Here is a 22,325-nt window from a genome sequence, read left to right on the forward strand (position 1 = left end):
GAGAGAGAGAGAGAGAGAGAGAGAGAGAGAGAGAGAGAGAGAGGAGTATGTTTATGTGCCAGTGCTGCCGAACTGGCTCCTGTGCAGGTGGCACGTAAAATACACCATTTTGAGCGTGGCCGTTGCCAGTACTGCCTGATTGGCCTTCGTGCTGCTGGCATGTAAAAGTACACTCTTGGAGTGGTTGGCGTTAGGAAGGGCATCCAGCTGTAGAAACTCTGCCACATCAGATTGGAGCCTGGTGTAGCCATCTGGTTTCACCAGTCCTCAGTCAAATCGTCCAACCCATGCTAGCTTGGAAAGCAGACATTAAAACGACGACGATGACGATGATGATTGCCACATACATAAATGCTCTCTCTTTTTTTTACACACACATGCACCCCCGCCCACACACAGAGTAATATTGTTACATATGTATAGTGTCAAAGCCTTTCAAATACATACACAATAACACATTAACACTGACATAGACTCATTTACACTCATACAAACTTGGTCATAGATATCAGACATATTTACAAATACTGTCTTATATCCATTCTGTTGTTGGATTTCTCAAAAGACTTCATTTACATGTAACATGATCAAGACAAAGCATTTCAGGAACTGTTAACTATGCTGAAGATCACAATAATGAAGTAAAACAGTAAAATTTGAAAAAACTAATGATGGTCTGTGGTGGCCGAGTGGAATAAATTATTTTGCTTTGGAGGAAGTCTAATGTTTCAGGCAGAAGTGAAATGTTAGACATCTGTTCTTCCTTCTGTTCTTGCTGGAAACAGATGAGTTGTTTACTGGTGGTGCTAGAGAATTAGATGTGGAGTAAGAATTTTTGATATTTCTCTTTAGGAGAGAGTGGGAATGAGAGGAAAAGTTGTAAAATTCATGACTTTGTTAATATAATTAGCAACATAATTATTGTAAAATAGTTTCAGCCAGGCTGTGGAATTATCTTATTGTGGAATTATCTTATTGGGAACTATATATCCTATATTGCTACTGGACAAACACTCTTCTATAGTAATTTCATTCACATCTGGACACTAAACACCTGTTGAGGCAGGTGAAATCGAAACCGAACTAAATTCAACAACTGGCACCCATGCCAACGTCATGTCCTTCATTGGACATGAAACTTAGCTTGCGAAGACTTATTGGGGCAAGCGAAAGCAAAATCGGGATGGCACTTGTGCCCAGCGTCACCTTTCTGGCACTTGTGCCCGCAGCATGTATAAGGACTTTTGAGTGAGATTGTTGCCAGTGCCTCTGGACTGGCTCTTATGCTGGTGGCACATAAAATACACCATTTTGAGCATGGCCGTTGCCAGTATCGCCTGACTGGCCTTCGGTCCGGTGGCACGTAAAAGCACCCACTACACTCTCGGAGTGGTTGGCGTTAGGAAGGGCATCCAGCTGTAGAAACTCTGCCAAATCAGATTGGAGCCTGGTGTAGCCTTCGGGTTCCACCAGTCCTCAGTCAAATCGTCCAACCCATGCTAGCATGGAAAGGGGACGTTAAACAACGATGATGATGATGATGATCTAGGATGAATCATAGGAATGTTAACTCTTCTTCTTCACCATTTAATGTGTCTTCCATGCTGGTATGGACTGGATGATTTGACAGGACCCAGTGAGCTGGAGGATGCATTGAGATCTGATGTCTGTTTGGCATGGTTTCTTTGGTAGGAATTCCTTTCCTAATGCTAACCTCTTTGCAGAGTTTACTGGCTGTTTTCTCCATGGCAATGGCACTAGTGAGGCTGCCAACCAATTTGCAAGACAAAGAGAGATACTCCTTGACAAAATAGGGTACTTCTAGCGAAGGAGGTGGCTTTATGCTTGGCGTTGCGAAGCTAAAGTTTTGATAGAGGGATAGGCACAGATATCTTGCTGTAGAGGAGATGCATGGCTACACTGCATTATATAAGGGTGGGTAGGAGTAATTGAAAAGAAGACATAGACAGTGGTGCTGAGGTGTTAGAATATACTTTCAAGATACAAGAAGGTGCGTATAAGAGACAATATGATCAGAGGATTAGGAAGCGTGGATAAGTTTATAAATATATATGATGGGCTTCTTTCAGTTTCCACCTACTGAATCCACTCACGCGGCCTTAGTTGACCTGAGACCATAGTAGAAGACACTCGACTAAGGTGCCACCGTCTGTGACTGAATCTGAAAACATGTGGTGGAAAGCAACCTTCTTAATCTCATAGCCACACCTGTGCTTCTCACTCACACACACACACACACACACACACACACACACACACACACAGAGTCATTAAAAAGTATATCTTATGAGCCACACCCAATACATTTTAAACAAGATATAAATCTGTAATAAATGTGTGCACATTGTAAATAAAATGGTACTGTAATATTTGCTTTAGTGTTCAAAACATGCAAAAAAAATATACAGGCACAAAACAAGACAAGACAATGATGAAATATGGAAATGAAGCCTTCATAATAGTACTTAAAAGTACAATTAAAGTACTTTAAAGTACTATTTGAAGGGCTTGATTTTCATTGATTTTCCCATACCTTAAACCCTTAGTGAGTTTCTGAAGTTTGCTTCCCAACTACATGGTTTTGGATTCAGTCATGGCATCTTGGGCAATTGTTTTCTACTATAACCCCAGGTTGGCCAAAGCTTTGTGAGGTTGATTCAGCAGATAAAAACTGAAAGAAACCTATCATATATCATCATCATCATCATCAAGCACCCATTTTCCATGCTGGTATGGATTGGACAGTTTGACAGGAGCTGGCAAGGCCAGGGGCTACTACATCAGGTTCTATTGTCTGTTTTGGCTTGGTTTCTTCAACTGGATGTCCTTCCAAATGTCAACCATTTTATAGAGTGTACAGGGTGATTTTCACATGATACTAGCATCAGTGCTTTTTATGAGGCATGTTGTAGAGGACAGGTATTCTTGAGTACAGCAATGTGCCATATATCTCAATCCTTTGTCATCTCTTTTGTAAAGCTCAGCATTTTGAGATTGGCCTTTAATACTTCGTCCCATGTCTTCCTAGATCTCCCTCTTCCTCTTCCACAAGTTCCATCCACTTTAATTGATTGGCACTTATACATACATACATGATGGCCATCCACTTGTGACCGAGGAAGACCATTGCCGACCTTCAGGAACATTGTGCACTCTAGGACTAACTTATATTTTGCATTTGCGGCTCCGTTGGTGGCTAATGAACCCTGCACTTGAGAAGCATACACAACTGCAAACATTGCAGACCAAGCTTTCCCCATTCACTATATGTGCCGTGCACTTTCGCGTAGCTCACTTAAGTTCTTCATGCTGGATACATGCTCTCTCAAAACTGTCGATCCCCTCCTTAACCTGCTTCTTCCATCTGTGGCAATGACAGGCATTGTTCTCCCAGTCAGTGTCCTGCATATCACAGGCCTTTAATGAGGACTTGACACAGTCCTTGAATCACAGCATACATACATACACATATATGTATATGTATACATGTGTATGTATATGCTTATGTGTAGGCGTGCACATGTATGTTGTCTCCTTGCCCTCTATTGCATGATGGTTGTAAATGTATGTTGCTATCATGCATGTGGTTTTTTTTTCATTTCCAATCTTCTGTGAAAACATGTCTGGTCATGCGGAAATAATACCTTATTGAGAATCAGGTGAGGGTTGTTGACAAGAAGGGTATCTGACAATAGAAAAACCCATCTCAGAAAGTTTAGCTCCACTCATATGAGCATGGAAAAATGGATGTTAAACTGATGATGATGACGATGATGATGATGATGATGACAACAATGATGATATGGTTTATCTAGGAAGATGATTATCACCATTGCCTACTTTCCAAAACTGGTGATATTGTTCGTGTTCAATTCCATCATTTGTTTGTGGAGATCCACAGAAAAATTCACGAGTGGGCGCAGGAGTGGCTATAGGCACAAGAGTGGCTGTGTGGTAAGTAGCTTGCTTACCAACTGCATGGTTCCGGGTTCAGTCCAACTGCATGGCACCTTGGGCGAGTGTCTTCTACTATAGCCTCGGGCTGACCAAAGCCTTGTGAATGGATTTGGTAGACGGAAACTGAAAGAAGCCCGTCGTATATATGTATATATATATGTATGTATGTGTGTTTGTGTGTCTGTGTTTGTCCCCCCATCATCGCTTGACAACTGGTGCTTGTGTGTTTACGTCCCCGTAACTTAGCAGTTCGGCAGAAAGACACCGATAGAATAAGTACTAGGCTTCCAAAGAATAAGTCCTGGGGTCGATTTGCTCAACTAAAGGCGGTGCTCCAGCATGGCCGCAGTCAAATGACTGAAACAAGTAAAAGAGTAAAGAGTAAAGAGAGAGTGGGAAGAGAATTCTTTCCAGAGGACAGCATCTCTGGAGAGAAAGAACTGTGTAATAAAACAACTAAAGATAGATCCATCGGGTAAGAGATGGGTAGAGATGATATGTAACAAACAAATCCAGAAGGACATACACTTCAGTCTACTTCAATATTTATTTTTATAAATTGAATTTCAATTTACATATGCTTTGAGTGGCTGCTGCTATAACAATCAATATTTTGGTTTACATAACTACTCTAATAATCTATAATTCAGTTTAGAAGATAGCATCCAACCACAGGGTTTCTAGCCTATATTTTGGTTAATTCAACAGCTTTAGTAGAAGTGAGACTAATGTAGACACAATTATCGGTTATATCTATCAATATGTGTATGCGTGTGTGTGTGTGTGTATGTGCATGCGTGTCCATATACATGTGTATTTGTGTGTGTATATATATGTATGTGTGTGTGCATATATATATATATATATATATATATATATATACACATACATAAACATATACATACATACATTCACACATACAGGGTGTGATGAATAAATTATGCAAAAATGAAAATAACACTGACATCTCATTTTAACAGATATATTTGCCAAAATTACATAAAATACTAAAGAGTAAATTTATTCAATAATATCACTATTGGCTTCAGCCACAGACTCCAGATGACTTCAGAATCTCCTGCAAATCTTCTGGACAGTCTCTTTGTTTAAGTTGGTGAATACTGCCATAATCTTTGGTGGTACAAGGGGTTTTGTTGGTCTCTCACTCAACTGTGCTCCACACATAATAATCAAAGGAGTTGCAGTCTGAGGAGTTAGGTGGCCAGATGTTAGGGGTGATGTGATCACAAAAATTGTCTGACTGCCATGACTGGGTTCTCCTGTTTGTGTGGCATGGTGCAGAGTCCTGTTGCTAGACATAGATCTTCCAGCAGCCACCCTCTTGACCCAGGGCAGCGCTACCTCCTCCAGGCACTTGATGTAGGCCTCCGTGTTTAGTCTGAGGCTGTGTGGGAAGATGAATGGAGGCATAACGTTACCATCACTAGTGATCACTCCAAACACCATCATGTTGACTGGATATTTGATTTTTATCATTCTCGCTACATGTCCTCAGATTGCACTGTCCTCAGATTGCACTGTCCTCAGATTGACACTCAAACACTCTGAAATGCTCGTATTGGAGCTTCCGGTGCAAATGCCAAGCAGTACAGCATGTTACCAAATTTCTGGCTGAGTGAATTGTCTTATGGTGCTGTTTTTCTCACAGACAGTGCCCAACTGACCCTACTATACTGTGTAGTTGACAAAATTAAAAACAAAGATTGGCGACAATTTACCCATTGCACCCTGTATATATATATATTTGCAACGTCATGTACCCAGATATGCATCTATATATACATGTACATGAAGGTATGTACATACATGTACATATATATGCATATACTCATATATTATTTATATATATATATATATATATATAGACACTCACATGCACGCACACACACACACACACACACACACACACACACACACACACACACACACACACACACAGATAGATAGCTAGATTGATTGATAGATACATATAAGAGAAAGAGAGAGAGAGAGGTGTATGTGTGTGTAAAAATATATGTGGATATGTGTGTTAATGTGATTGTGTGTATATATCAATATTTATCAAGAATCACATTTAATTTGTATTTCTTTAAAAATCATTCTGTCAGAGATGGAATACAATAGCTTAAAGAAGTCATATGAGATAATGGAGGACTGACTTCATGTAAACTTCATGCCAGTTATCTAAACTTCACAGTCCTAGAGAGTTACAAAAGCAGTTATAGGGTTGCCTCTCCTTCCTCATTACTGGAACAAATACAGCAAAAAATAAAACCAGAATCTGAAAAACCTAGGGAAGCAATTGTTCTCTCTCTCTCTGAAGGAGACCTTTTTTGGAAACAATAGTACTCATGTCTGCCAATGGCATATGGAGTCATGCAAATTTACAAATCTTAACAAGAGATTGAGTGAGAGAGAGAGAGAGAGAGAGAGAGAGAGAGAGAGAGAGAGCAAAATGTGGGCTCTAGTGAAGAATGTAACAATGCAGCAGGTTACTATAAGATTTCCTTACAATATCCTGCAGAACAGCATTCCTACCTGGTCCCTAATCTTTTTGTTCTGATGAAGGACTAATGTCTAAAACATCAAAATCTTTCTCTTCTTTTTCAGTGTTAAACTCATAAAACATTTCTAACTTGTCCCTCCCATGTTGCCTGTTTTTTTTTTGTTCATTGCCCTTATAATAACATAAGTAGAAGACAGTGGATATACAGAGAAGTTTTCCCATTGTTAAGAGGAAACTGAGGTTTAACTGGTCCTTGGGTGTCCATCTATTGTGGGAATTCAAATCAAACCTCCAAACTGAAAACAGCTTCCTCCCTTCCTCCCACTAAACTCAAAGGGCCTGTAAAAGGCCATAGGCACTGCATTTTCTCCTCTGATAAAAAAAGTCATTGTTTTATTTGTTAAGCTGGAGTGGAAAGTCAGCACTTATAACATTTTCTGGCTTTTCTAGAGACTTTGAAACACAAATAACTGGCAGGGATTGTTTGATTCAAGCAGGCTAGTAATTGATAGGAAAACATGCAAGAGGAACTCTAAACGGGTAGAGTTAAAGAGGAAGAAGCATGCATACACAAGCCTCCTTGCTGCATACAAATATTTGAGTGTAGTCATCATTTAGCTGCTATTTTTAGCAAGTTGTGTGAGCGCTTAAATGTTTCTTCCTTGACTTATCTTTATATCTTTCTGTAGTGTATCACGGATTGGTAAGTTTGGCAGAAACTCCCATACTCTTAGTTTTTGATTGTGATCAAATAGTCCTAGTACAATTAATAAGTGAAGTGAAATGGCTTGATAAAGAATTGAACCAGTATAGCAAACTTAACTTACTAGGAGTTTATTGACCATTCTATTATTGGTACATTTGTTGTACAACATTTATCCATGTATTTATATGTTCCTTTATTTATCTGTTTATTGTTTTTTAAAACAACATTGTGTTTTCTAAGCCCTGGAAACAAAAAAGGGCAACTGGGATGGAATGGAACAGTTAAAAGCTTTATTGCGTCTGATCACCCCAAAATTGATAGATAGGATTATGAATGCTGGTGAGTTACTCGTATGTTCACTAATATCAAAACTGGTGCTGGAAAAACATTTCAGGTGTCAAATATATAAAATACACAAACACTCGCAAAAACATGCTCACACATATATGAACAGTTAGCCACATACACACACACGAAAATAAGATCTATCAACCCCATCAGTTCAGATTCAATTGTATTTATTTTTTAAAGACTTATACTACATCAATACATTCTTGATAACTTATTACTAGAAGCAACTTTGGGAAAGTTCTAGTGATTATGGAACACAGCCAAATAATTCCTCCAGAGAATATTTTGACTGCAGCCACAGAATTTCTACTGCTGCTATTATTATTATTATTATTATTATTATTATTATCCTTATCATTATTATTATCATTATTATTATTATCCTTATCATTATTATTATCATTATTATCATTATCATTATCATTATCATTATCATTATCATTATCATTATTATTATTATTATTATTATTATTATTATTATTATTATTATTATTATTAGTATTATTATTATTATTATTATTATTATTATTATTATTATTATTATTATTATTATTATTATTGTTATTATTATTATTACTGCTACTATTCTCAGCTTCCATTTGTATTGACTTCTAGAATGTTATCAATTAATTATTTTAAAAATCTTTATCAGTTCTCTCAAGCTATTTCTATCTATGCAATCTCACAAATATTTTTTTGCTATTTTACATTCATTTTGCTATGTTAATATGGGTGGGTTGATTTTGTTGGTGCAGTTGTTTTTATAACTGAAATTGTCAGTTGTAGAAAGTGTGTGTTTTATCAGTTGGGCAACTAAAACAAGTCATGTTATGTGTCCTGCCTAGGGGTACATGAATTGCTAATTATGATATGATCAGCAGTTCAGTACCTTAGGCTATTTAGACATTATGATTTTGCTGTTGCAAAACATTATCCGTTATAAAAGAATTGTTAGGTTTATTACCTATTTGAAGTTATTCTATGGGTTCTCCAGGTTTATTCTTATTTAGAAATATACCCTATCTAATCTATTTTAAAGAATTGAGTACACTCTGCAAAGTGGTTGGCATTAAGAAGGGCATCCAACTATAGGAGCCACGCCAAAGCAGAGAGTGGAGCTTGGAACATTCTTCTGGTTTGCAAGCACCTGTCAAACTGTCCAACACTTGCCAGCAAGGAAGACAGACAGACATTAAATGATGATGATTTTAGATCTGATTTAGACTATTCCTCTGCTAGGTACAATCAGAATATGTCTCTTATTTTCCTTTTCTGTTCATTGAAGCACATGTTTACTCACACGACATGTCCCACATCAGCATAATCGTCTCTTCATTTGCATGCATCAAGACCTATTTTCTTGAAGTCATTCAGTTGAAAACACAGAAGAATAGTTCTTTGATATATGTTAATTTGAACATTTGTAAAATAATTGCTAAAAATGAATATTTATATAAATGAACACTGCTAATTAATCAGCTGTGAAATAACAACACTACCTATTTTTAGCAGAATAAATTGAAGTAAGCAGAGTACACAGTTCCTTCCAATGACACAACATAACACTTTATGTAAAACTGAGCATCTTACAATCAGTCATTCAGTTTGGGAGACAGACAGATTTGAAGCAAACCTGAAGCAGAGTGGGTATATCAGTGAGAAGGTCATGAAAGGACTTTGTCAAAATTAGCTGACTGATTGATTAATTGAATGATTAATCAAGCAATCAATTAGTTAAATGGTTAGCTAACTGACTAATAATAGTAATAAAAGATGTGAAATAAAACCAGTGCGTGTTTATTATTGGCACAATGACCTTCCTGAGATACAATAAAATTTGTTTCAACACACGTATTCACATCAAAAATCTTGTAAATCAAATACAAAAATGAAATAAATTTGCATCTACTTTTGATTTTTGTCCATTGCACATCCTTAGCTCCTTATTCTAGTATTTTAGAAAGCTTTATTGAAAAATGTCTTTTCATTACCTTGGGTTGATTGGACTAAGGTCAAGCTTTGTGATATCTCGACATCCACTGACAAGGGCCCAGAGTACTTCAGCTGTTGGTGGATGCAGGGCACTGTGATATGTAAACTCCTCCAATAGGCGAGCATAACAAGAAACAAGCCACAAGCTCCTGAAATAAGATTGTAGTTTGTATTTTTACCATTAAAACAACAAAATATTGATTTCAAATTTTGGCACAACGCCAACAATTTTGGGGGAGGGGTAAGTCAATTATATCGACCCCAGTGCTCTACTAGTACTTATTTTATCAACTCTGAGAGGATGAAGTTTGATCTCAGAGGAATTTGAACTCAGAATGCGAAGACGGATGAAATGCCACTAAGCATTTAAACAACAAAATATTAACACCTTAAAGCAACAAAATATTAACAATATAACAACTACAAAAATTTCAGATTTTTTTGGATAAGTACATAGGTGGAGTGAAACTGAGTCAATTTGATCGACCCTATTACATCACTGGTACTTGTTCCTTTGTCAGTAAGCAAAAACTATCAATAATAAATAATAATGTGGAGGCGCAATGGCCCAGTGGTTAGGGCCGCAGACTCGCAGTCAGAGGATCGCGGTTTCAATTCCCAGACCGGGCGTTGTGAGTGTTTATTGAGCGAAATCACCTATAGCTCCACGAGGCTCTGGCAGGGGGTGGTAGCGACCCCTGTTGTACTCTTTTGCCCCAACTTTCTCTCAAACTTTCTTCCTGTTTCTTGAGTAATGCTGCAATGGACTGGCGTCCAGTCCAGCTGGGGGGAACACATATGCCATAGAAACTAGGAAACCAGGCCCATGAGCTTGGCTAGGCTTTAGAAGGGCGCATAAATAAAAATAATAAAAATAAATAATAATAATGATTCCTAACATAGACACAAATTTTGGGGTAAGGTTTAGTCAATTAAAACAATCTTAGTAATTGATTGGTACTTTACTTTATTAACCCCAGAAGAACAAGAAGTAAAGTTGATCTTAGCAGGATTTGATCTCAGAATGTAAAGGGCTGAATAAATATTGCAAAGAATTTTGTTGAACATTCTAAAAATTTTCCAAATTCACCAATCACCATAATATAATTGCGACAATAATTCTAATTTCGGCAGAAGGTTTGCTATTTGGGGGTGAATGAGAAGTTGATTACACCAACCTCAGTGCATACTGGTCCTTATTGACCCTGAAAGCATGACAGGTAATGCTTAGCTTCGAAGAATTTGAACTCAGAACTTAAAGATAATGATTTTCAATTTTGGCTCAAGGCCATCAAATTCAGGTGAGGGGTAAATTGATTACATCAACCCCAGTACTCAACTGGTACTTTATTTTATCGCTCCCCTCCCCGAAAGGATGAAAGGCAAAGTAAGCCCTGGCAGCATTTGAAATCAGAATGTAAGGACAGATAAAATGCTGCTAAGCATTTTGCCCGGCATGCTAATAATTCTACTAGCTTGCTGCCTTTCTAATAATAATAATAATCTTTCTACTAAAGGCACAAGGCTTGAAATTTGTGTGGGAGCAGGATAGTCGATTACGTCAACCCCAGTGTTTCACTGGTACATAATTTATCAACCATGAAGGGATGAAAGGCAAAGTTGACCTCAGCAGAATTGGAACGCAGAATGTAGCGATTGGTGAAATGCTATTAAGCATTTCGTCCAGCGTGCTAACAATTCTGCCGGCTTGCTGCCTTAGCAATAATAGTAATAGTAATAATAATAGTATTATCATTAGGCAGCGAGCTGGCAGAAACGTTAACATGCTGGGTGAAATGCTTAGCGGTATTTCATCTGCTGCTACGTTCTGAGTTCAAATTCCGCCGAGATCAACTTTGCCTTTCATCCTTTCGGAGTCGATAAATTAAGTACCAGTTACGCACTGGGGTCGATGTAATCGACTTAATCCCTTTGTCTGTCCTTGTTTGTCTCCTCTATGTTTAGCCCCTTGTGGGCAATAAAGAAATAAGTAATAATAATAGTAGTGATAATAATGATGATGATATTATTATTATTATTATTATGATGATCAATAAGGCAACAAGCTGGCAGAATTGTTAGCATGACGGGTAAAATGCTTAGCGGTATTTTGTCTAAGTCACCGCTACATTCTGAGTTCAAATACTGCTGAGGTCGACTTTGATTTTCATCCTTTTGGGGTTGATAAATTAAGTACCAGTACTACTAAAGGCACAGGCCTGAAATTGGGAGAGGGGGATAGTTGATTATATTGACCCCAGTACTTGACTGGTACTTTTTCTATTGACCCCAAAAGGGTGAAAGGCTAAGTTGACCTTGGTGGAATTTGAACTCAGAACAAAATGATGAACGAAATACTGCTAAGCACTTCACCCAGCATGCTAATGATTCGTCCAGCTCACTGCCTTAACTATAACAATAACAATTGGAATACAATGAAATGCAGTGATTTCATATACAAACATAATAAGTCTGTAGGTCCATGTTTTGAACACTTCCAAAATTACAGAGGAACAACTCTCTCTATTCTTAAGTGTCACTGTTCTTTTTCCTCTTTTTTTCTATCTCTCCCACTGTTGCTACTGCTATTTGTTACTACTGTTATTTTGCTACTAAAATATGTTCCTTTCATTTTAGTTACAATTGTTGTTAATACAATTGTTTCACCTAGTGTTGCCATTGAAGTCACTGTTTTTGTTGCTTCTATAGTGATTGCAACAAATTTTTAAAGTTTGCTTTTCTTATATCAATAATTGCAGTGTAGAAGATGTTTTTAAGTCATTTAAGATCACACAAAAACTGTTAGATTCATTTCAACATTTAAATTTAATTTGTGTCAAAATATTTATGTCGCTTTGAAACCATGACCTGTTCACTGACAAAACTTCATGCTGCATCATAAAATTTTGTCAGTGAACAGGTCATGGTTTCAAAGAGATGAAAATATTTTGACACAAATTAAATTTAAATGTTGAAGTAAATCTAATGGTTTTTTTTTGCATGTACTTAAATGGCTTATAAACATCTACCACACTTCAATTATTTTTGTTTCAGCATGCAATCTCAGATCAAATTGCATGCTATGCAAGTATATCTCTGTAATTTTCTTATATCATTTAATATTAATACTTGCTGCAAATGTCCATTATTATTTTCATGCTTGGTTGCACTTAAATCATTATAACTACAAACCTTAGCTCCCTTCTGGTAAACTGCTGCCATAGGAATAAGTGGAGTTGGTTGTCAGTGATATAAGATAATTTGGTGAAATAAATATTTAATTTTTCTTGACAGAAAGTAGACTCTGATTGTTAATTACCATCCCAAGAACATCCTCTTTAGATAAAAACAGAAGAAAACTAATATTCAACCCTTTGGAATTCAGATTACTCTGTCAAAAGTAATGCTTATTTATTTACATTGTTTTGAATTAATCGTGCATTCTCATAGCTTTCAATGATGCAGTTGTTTATTTTTTGAATGACATCATAGGGTAGGTGTGAGAGACCAGATCTGATTAGTTTGAACATAAAAGAGGCAGAATGTTTGGGCTGGATATGGTCAGTTTAAATGAAGCATTAATACAAAACTGGGAAGTAGAAAAGAATACATCTGATGCTATTTGTAATGATAATAACAAAAGTATAATGACAATAACAACTGAGCATTAGTAATTTGTATCATCAAATGTTATTAACAATATCATGAAGATTGCAAGTTGTAACATCAATGCTTTCACTTTTAATACAAATGGGAGTCAAGGCAAGTTACACTGAGAATAGAGACACTATATAACATATATCACTACAAGGTTATGTAAGAATGATATTTTTTTAGGTGTCCTATTCATGTAATGAAGGAAAGCAATAGGAAGCCATCTTTGTATTTTGTTATGAAAATTCTCTTACAGTTTATAGCTCTTACAATAAAGAACTCATCAAAAGCTTTTTATTGACTTGATTACATAAGAAAAGAATCCTTGTAACAGTAATAGCAGAGGGAGCCTCTGTATGGTTGCTCCAATAGCAAAAATTGGTTACCAAATGTTCCTCACATCATTCACTGCTGACTTTAAAAAGAAAATAAAATCAACCAAACAAGGAACCTGTATTTAATGATTTTTTTAAAGACCCTCTTTGGTCATGAACAACCATAGGAGTGCCCTTAGAAAGTTCCCCTCCAAGGCACAAGTCCAGGCAGATTTGGTAATGGAAGACCAGCAGTCAGTGATGCATACCAGCCTCCCCTCTCCATGTCACTGATGTTATCCAAGTGAGAGCCAAAAGCTGATACAGCTTGGCACCAGTGATGTCGCAACTCATTTCTGGCGTAGCGTGAAATAAAGTGTCTTGCTCAAGAACACAACACATAGTCTGGTCTGGGAATCGAACTCACTACCTCATGATTGTGAGCCTGGCACTCTAACCACTGAGCCATGCATCTTCAGTGTTGGACAACACTATATTTCAATAAAAACTGGGATAGTCATTCTGCAAAGTCTGATCACAAATCTCTGTCATGGTTGTTTTGGGGTTAAACAGCAACATCAACAATAACAACATAAATTGTCCTATTATCAATCACACAGGCGCAATGGCCCAGTGATTAGGGCAGCGGACTCGCGGTCGGAGGATCGGGGTTTTGATTCCCAGACCGGGCGTTGTGAGTGTTTATTGAGCGAAAACACCTAAGCTCCACGAGGGTCCGGCAAGGGTAGGTGGCGACCCCTGTTGTACTCTTTCTTCCTGTTTCTTGAGTAACGCTGCGATGGACTGGCGTCCCGTCCAGCTGGGGAGAACACATAGGCCATAGAAACCGGGAAACCGGGCCCATGAGCCTGGCTAGGCTTTGAAAGGGCGAAAAAGAATTATCAACCACACCTTTTCGATGTAATAACCCCATGTTGCTTGAAATACAATAATAGAAACAGCACAATAGATTAACTGTACTGACGATTGAACAAAGCTATTTTATTCTGAGGAATATGAAATTTCACTCGGGAACCATGTGAAATAATGGGAAGGATATTAATAATAAGAACAACAATGATTTCAAATTTTGGCACACGGCCAGCAATTTTGGGGTGGGGTAAGTCGATTACATCGACCCCAGTGCTTGACTGGTACTTCTTTTATTGACCTCAAAAGGATGAAAGGCATAGTTGATCTTGACGGAATTTGAATTGGGAACGTACCAGAAGAAATGCCGATAAGCATTTTGTGTAACATGCTAATGATTCTGCCAGCTCGCTGCCTTAGCAACAACAACAACAACAACAACAACAATAATGACTTTAAATCTTGGCACTAAACCAGCAATTTCGAGGGTGGGTGAGCAGACGATTACATTGACCCTAGTGCTCAACTGTTATTCTATCTACCCAGAAAGGATGAAAGGCAAAGTCAACCTTGGTGGAATTTGAACTCAGAACGTGAAGACATGCTGTTAAGCATTTCACCCGGCGTGCCAACGGTTCTGCCAACTCAACAACGATAAAGGTTTTATATTTAGGCACAAGTCTGTTTAATTTGTAGTGTGGTGTTTGTTGATTACAGGGAATCTAATACTTGACAGATACACTACTTTATCAACCTTTGAAAGGATGAAAAGCAAAGTTAACGTTGGCAGGATTTGAACTTAGCACATAAAGAGCTGGAAGAAATGCTGCCAAGCATTTTGTTTCAATCACTACTGATTCTGCAAACTTGCTGCCCTGATTTCAATTTTTGGCAAAAAGCCAGCAATTTTAGTGAGATGGGGAGTCTAGTCAATTACGTTAACCCCAATACTTGACTGGCATTGAATTTTATTGACCTTGAAAAGATGAAAGGAAAAGTTGACGTCAGCAGGATTTGAATTCAGAATATAGTGAGCTGCAAAAAATGTTGCAGTTGTCACATAATAAATTTAATCCTAAATAACGCACAAAGAGATGAAAGAAGAAGAATAAAGAAGCATGATAAAAATACCTTTCTGTAAATATAGATCCACAGTTTGTGATTGTAAGTTTTTGGAGACTTCCTTCAGCACTTATTAAGACAGTTTCCAGACCTTTCTCCAAGCTGCCTCTGTGAATAGTTAAAAAAAAATGCATCTTGAGTGTTACCATAATTAAAGTATCTTGCTCTTTGATTTTTGATAAAGTTGCATAAGAAATAAACATACAGATGTACAATCCATACACTTAACTACTTACCTTTCTATTGACTTAAGGCTAATATATGAATGCTGTCAATAAATAAATTCTAGCAGCCCCAGTGCAATACTTTGCCTGGGTTGCATATAAAGATATTAAGTCAGCCATGACCTACCTACCTACCAACTGACTGACCGATAGATCATGTGACTATATTTTTTGCGCCGAAAATCATTTAATAACAAAATTTGGTGCTTGCGTACATAGACACAAACCATAACTATTTAACCATTAGGTAATATAGAAGCTACTCCTGTCAACTCTACCACTCAACAGAACCTTATTTTGGGACTATTACGAAACATGTTCACTCAACCGTGCCAGCCTTGATATTCGGCGCAAAAAACATGATATTAACGCACGAACGTAGTGTGGAACCTACTAAAATTTCTCAGATTACCACTAACCAAGTGATCTTTATTGTATTTGACACACACACATATATATATGCACGCGCGCGCGCATGTGTGAATTATATCGAGGTTGCTTACCGTATCTCTTGTTGGTAAAATTTCTCACTTTCTCCCCGGCGTTTTGGCCGTCCTTGTATATCTATTGAAAAGCAAATAGGGAAGATTATTTTTTAGAGATACTTGAGTTGAAAATAAAAATTGTTTTGTGTATCCCAATTTCTACATATCATACTCTATATCTTTCCTAGTTTTTCTATCGAGACATAGTTGATAGATCAGATTATGGCATAATCAACAATCTTAGTAAATAGCACAACGTCATAAGTTTCAGCACGCTTTAATATTATAATACCAAAACGTTATAGTGTAGAGTTATGGCATCATATTATAGTGCCTAAACTTACAAAATCACAATTAATATGTGACAAAACCTCCGAATTTCACAAGTTTAGTAGATAAAAAACATCAAAATTCTACAAGTTTAGTGTACAGTATATCACATATTTATTATATGACAAAACAGTAAATCCCAACCACAATTTTAGTACGGCACTATTTCCTAATATTAATCCGGAACAATTTCACAAATTTAGTGCATTACAACGTCACAGTTCTTGTATATCATATAATTCTGCAACTTTGTATTTCATACTAAAGTACTAATACGTCACAATGACAATTTTTAATATGAACGCACCATTACAAGTTGTTAACATCATCATATCTACAATTTTAGAACACTAATGCTACAAAGTTTTGTGCATCACAATACATAAACCCACTATTTTATTACATCATAGTTGCTTCAATTGTAGTGTATCACGTTTGCTCTAGCAAATTACCACAATTTTTACATCACTATGACTGTGGTTTAGCACCCCTCATTACTACAGTTATAGAACGTTATAAATGCTAAAATTTTAGTTTGCTGCACTGTAAACACTTTTTGTTTAAATCACAATGCTATAAAATAACAAAGTCATAAGTGGCAGCATTTTTGTGCGTCAAACAACACAAAGCCACAATTATTGTTCCTTTTGCTAAAACTTAAACGTGATACAACTCTGCAATTTTAGTATGTCGCATGTCATAATGTCACAATACGACATATTTAGTATATTCCCCATACGTTACAATGTCACAATTCAAATACACCATAATTCTTTCATAATGTTAAAATATCTCAAGGCAAACTATTTAATTTATCCTTTTTGTTGAAGCTCATTCCTTCCACTAGGCACCACATTGAAGTAAGAGAATAGTTAGCGAAACAATCTCAGGTAGTGGGTGACTTAGGCAGTGTAATTTGTGATTTAAAGAGTTACTGAAGAGTTAGAAAATGAAAAGGTTTAAGGTAGAGAATGAGTGAAATTGTGACTGTAGCAATGACACAGGCCAGATAGTAACGAATGAAAAGTGATACTCATCACAACAAAAAACAAACAAAAAACGATTTATTGTTTTCAGATTTACTTACTATCAAAACAAAGTTCCCTCAGGTTCGTAAATCTCTGGGAGAATTTTTCCAGAAACTAAATGAGTAAAACAATAACAGTTTAAGTTAAAATAAGATGTTTTAGTGATATCAAAGTAATGAGCATTTTTTTATCGTTAGAAAATAAAATTATATTCGTTAATAGTTCTGAATTTAAATCAGTTCAAATCTGAAGTTGACTTCAACAATATATTGATATACTCGAAACGATTTAAGGTAGTGTATCTCCTGACATGAAATAGGTTCTTTGCCCCAAACATTAGGAATACTAATTAAGAAAGAAGTAAAAGCGAGTGACAGAAAATAGGAAGGATGCAAATTCACAGTACCCCATTTCTTTGCTTCCTAAAATATTTAACAGTGTAGAACACAAACACTACACAGTAAAAAAATAATCAGTCTGCAAGGCGAAACCACAAACCATTTTCTATTCCTAGCTGAAGCTATTTCATTTCAATTTACTCTGCTCTAAAGCTCTTGGAGAAGGCATGAACGCCATACAATTTTATTCCTTCTCCTTATAAATTCGTGACATTGAACCTTAAAATGCTACCCCACGCATGTCTTAAAAATCCTTCGCAACTAAAACATTTTGTAATCTCAGCTTTTTCATGTAGGAATACTATAAAATCTGTAATTAACTCCTAGAGTATTAAATGCGCAATTCGGTTTTAATTCTAGTTGGGTGTCATGTGTTTGTAAATTCGACTAGAGTTGGTGATGGATGGGATTACACTAGATAAACTAAATCTTAAAACACTATGTAAAATATAATTTTCTGTGCTGACTTAATCTCCCAATGGGATTCAGCGTGGTGGCATTTCACAGCCGCAAATCCGATCTCCTGTTTTAGGGGGAAGCTGTGGCTGTTAAATCCTCTTAGGACAAATTCATTACAAATATAGCCCAAATATTTGTTCCTCATATATAAGATATCATCAAGTAATAGGAAATCTCATTATCAATATCAATATAAACACTAACCAAATATTTCACTGTGTTAGTATTGTCGGGTCAGAAAATAATCCCTAATTTACTACTCATTAAATATTGGTTTCAAATTTAGACACAAGGCCAGTAATTTTGAGGGACGGGGTAAGTCGATTACACCGATCCTAGTGCTCAACTTGTACTTATTTTATCGACTCCGAAAGAATGGACGGCAAAAACCTCGGCGGAAATTGACATCAGAACGTAGCCTTGAACGAAATACTGTAAAGCATTCTGCCTGGTATATTAACGATTCTTATTTCTTTACTGCCCACAAGGGGCTACACATAGTGGGGGGGGGGTCAAACAAGGACAGACAAACGGATTAAGTCGATTATATCGATCCCAATGCGTAACTGGTACTTATTTAATCGACTCCGAAAGGATGAAAGACAAAGTCGACCTCGGCGGAATTTGAACTCAGAACGTAGCGGCAGACGAAATACCGCTAAGCATTTCGCCCGGCGTGTTAACGATTCTGCCAGCTTGCTGCCTTCTGTTCATTAAATATTCATTTAACTTGGCTTAGAAATTACAAAGCAATTTGTTTTGCGGAGCAGAAGTTGTTGGATACTTGAATCACATCAATATATTACAGGTACTTATTTGTTATTTAACCTTAAACCTTAAAACGAAGTCGAATACGTAAACTCAGAACACGTAAAAAGATCAAGTACGTTTTGGCAAAAGCGACTGAGTGCATCGTTTACATTTTAAATGATGTGTTCAATTGTTTCTGTTAACCTAATATAAACTCTTAGCTCAAATTGTCATTTGTTCAATATATATTTCAATTATTTATGAATAACTCTATATCTTCTACTCATGAATAATACACACCATTGCCATTTTTAATCATATTAATCTCTCACAGTCTTCAAAGAACCCAAAGTGCATCGCAAAAGGTTGGTTTCCCCAATATATTTTTTACACAGCACAAATGCATCGTACACTCGGACTAACAAGATTATTTGGTAGAATTTGAATGAAAGCTTGTTCCTGTACCACGCAGGCGCGCGCGCACACACACACACACACACACACACACACGTTCATCTCTCTCGTAAATCTAAACCTTTTTGAAAATATATTCTTTCGAATTTTTTAAATTTATATTTAACTTTACAACTATCTTAGAAAACAGTAAAAACAAAATATTCTAGTGTCTGTTTAATGGCAATGTCTGAGGCACACAGCAGACCATGGAACTACATCTGAGTGAATTCCATCAAATTAATTACAATAAATTACATGTCACGAGGAAAAAGAGAAGCCAGTTGTTTCGGACAGAAATTTTCATCGGAGTGAGATCAAAGGTTTAGTGGCTACAACAGTTGTGGTTTTAATCTGAACATAAACTCAAACGATTTACTAGTATATAAAAAGAGTAAGGCCTTGTTTCACTTGGTGATCCTGTAAGTGAAACAACTGAAGTCGGTAGAAACCGTTATTTACCGGAAACTCGGCAAGGAGAGCGAAAGAAACCCTGCATAACAAATTGGTACTTCTAAAGTCTGGTGTCTTAAAAAATGCCTTTGATATATATATCTCTTGAACGATTATACCAGTTAACGATTGCTCCTTTATCGACAAGCCACATCACAACATATTGTTTGTAGACAGCTGCTGCCCACTAATACATAAGTTTTATGAGGCAAAGCAATGCGATACGCGACTCAGTGAGGACATAATCTTGTCCAATACTTTGATCATGGTTGCATTCTCAACAGCTCCAAGTTTTTCCGTCTGTACATGTGTGTTGTGATTGAAGCATTGGTTCATTACAGCCTACTCTGAATTATGAATTAATCCCAACAGTACAAAGAAGTTAATTGTACTTTCAGTGTTCAGTGTATTAATTCAAAACATCACGTACACAACATAAATCCGTTCAGTCAATTCAAATTTTTGATTTCAAATAAAAATGTCCTCTCAGTTTTCACTGCTTGATTCGGTCGAGTACAATCATGTATTATTTTACTTTCATTTTATTATGCCGATCTTGACCGATTTCAGTAGTTTGACTTGCTGGATCACGAAGCAAAACATTGCCGAAAGAAAAACAACTCAAGCTAGAATAAAACAAATTATAAAAATAAAGCAGAAAAAAGAAGAAATATTTTTCTTACGTTCGTTGTCATGCGACCATAGGAAAAATCAACTAATTGCCATAGTGAAGGATGGCAGCTAGCTCTTTTCCATTTCTTACAAACCAAAGGTATAATGAATATTAAGGTTTTCTGCTCTAGAAAACTGAATATCTCGGTTAACAAGTTCTCGTCCAATGAATCTGCGTCTGAAAATGTTCGATATCATTTTATTAATGTTAATACCAGTGTTTCACATGGGGATGATGGTGGCTATGAGGATTGAAAATGGGGTGGAAAAAATAACATATTACTAAAATTAAGATCGTTTCCAACTTTTTAAAACTTATCCAACATCATGGGGGAAGAAACAAGAGTTATATAAACGCAAAACCTACTTTCTCTTCTCATTAATAAAAATATTGAGTCGGAGTGTTTTTTTTTTGGATGGGGTGGGGACAGTTTGATGTTTTCCAATCTTAGACACGCTACGTCATATGATCTTTTCACTAGGCACAAGTCCATATTTGTACGAAAAGAGTATAAAGTTTGTTTATTATTAATCCACATTGTCTTACTAGTCACTATTTCACCAACTCTAAACGTGATGAATGGTCAAGTCTAGGAATAGTCTGCCAGTAATTCAAAGGTCTATAGACTCGGCCATCTTCAGTGAATACTGCAATATGGCCGCTCATAATCCTTTCTATTATAGGCACAAGGCCTGCAATTTTGTGGGAAGCGGGAGTGCTAGCCGATTATGTCTTGCCAGTGCTCAAATGATACTTATTTCATCGACTTCAAAAGACTGAAAAGCAAAGTCGATCTCCGTCGAATTTGAACCCAGAAAGAAGCCGGAAGTTGGCCGCTCATAATAATAATAGCTTTTTATTGATAGATTAGAAGTCAGTAGAACGACTGTCAGTACGCTTTGCAGTATATAGTTCCGTCCCTTTACATTCTGAATTCCAGCGGAGTTGACTTCGCTTTTAATCCTTTCTAGTACTGGGAATTATTTTATCGACTATTTATTGCATTGTACTATAACTAAAAATCACGATATATTACTCAGTTTGAAAATCACAGCGAGAATAAGGTTGAGTGTTAAATGAATTAGTCTCCTCATTAGCTCTGCCGACGGGCATCATTCTTAACATAAATCATTATTACTTAGAGTTACCTCTAAATAAAATTGATGCTTCTACTTCTCCAAATAAAACACTGTATTTTAGTCATTGTGTAAGACGGTGAGCCGGCAAAATGCTTCGAGGCATTTCATCCGTCTTCACATTCTGGGTTCAAATTCCACCGAGGTCGAATTTGCTCTTCATCTTTTCGGAGTCGATAAAATAAGTACCAGTGAAACACTGGAGTCGATGTAATCGACTACCCTCCTTCTCCAAAATTTCAGGCGTTGTACTTCTGGCAGAAATGATTTTAGTCATCGTGTATTGATAAGTGTATTTTGAAAGAAAAGAAATATGAATAAATTCACAAGACAATATTCTTTTTTACTCTAGGCACAAGACCCTAAATTTTTGGGGAGGGAGCCAGTCGATAAGACCGACCCCTGTACGCAAATGGTACTTA

The 22,325-nt window shown here is 36.7% G+C and overlaps 1 protein-coding gene across 10 annotated transcripts in view; it reads right to left on the minus strand.

Annotated features, from left to right (window-relative positions):
* Window positions 1-22,325, minus strand: part of LOC106871624 (myb-like protein A) — a 169,751-nt gene that overhangs the window by 20,310 nt on the left and 127,116 nt on the right. For all 10 annotated transcript variants that reach the window (XM_052978524.1, XM_052978521.1, XM_052978522.1 and 7 more), the window contains 5 exons: window positions 20,778-20,944; window positions 17,641-17,695; window positions 16,242-16,302; window positions 15,524-15,622; window positions 9,554-9,703 (listed from right to left, as the gene is read on the minus strand). In XM_052978524.1, the coding sequence (XP_052834484.1) occupies window positions 9,554-9,703; window positions 15,524-15,622; window positions 16,242-16,302; window positions 17,641-17,695; window positions 20,778-20,944 (532 nt within the window). The remainder of the gene's footprint in view (window positions 1-9,553; window positions 9,704-15,523; window positions 15,623-16,241; window positions 16,303-17,640; window positions 17,696-20,777; window positions 20,945-22,325) is intronic.

Source organism: Octopus bimaculoides, chromosome 2 (assembly GCF_001194135.2).
Source record: "Octopus bimaculoides isolate UCB-OBI-ISO-001 chromosome 2, ASM119413v2, whole genome shotgun sequence".
In the NCBI taxonomy this organism is placed as follows: domain Eukaryota; kingdom Metazoa; phylum Mollusca; class Cephalopoda; order Octopoda; family Octopodidae; genus Octopus; species Octopus bimaculoides.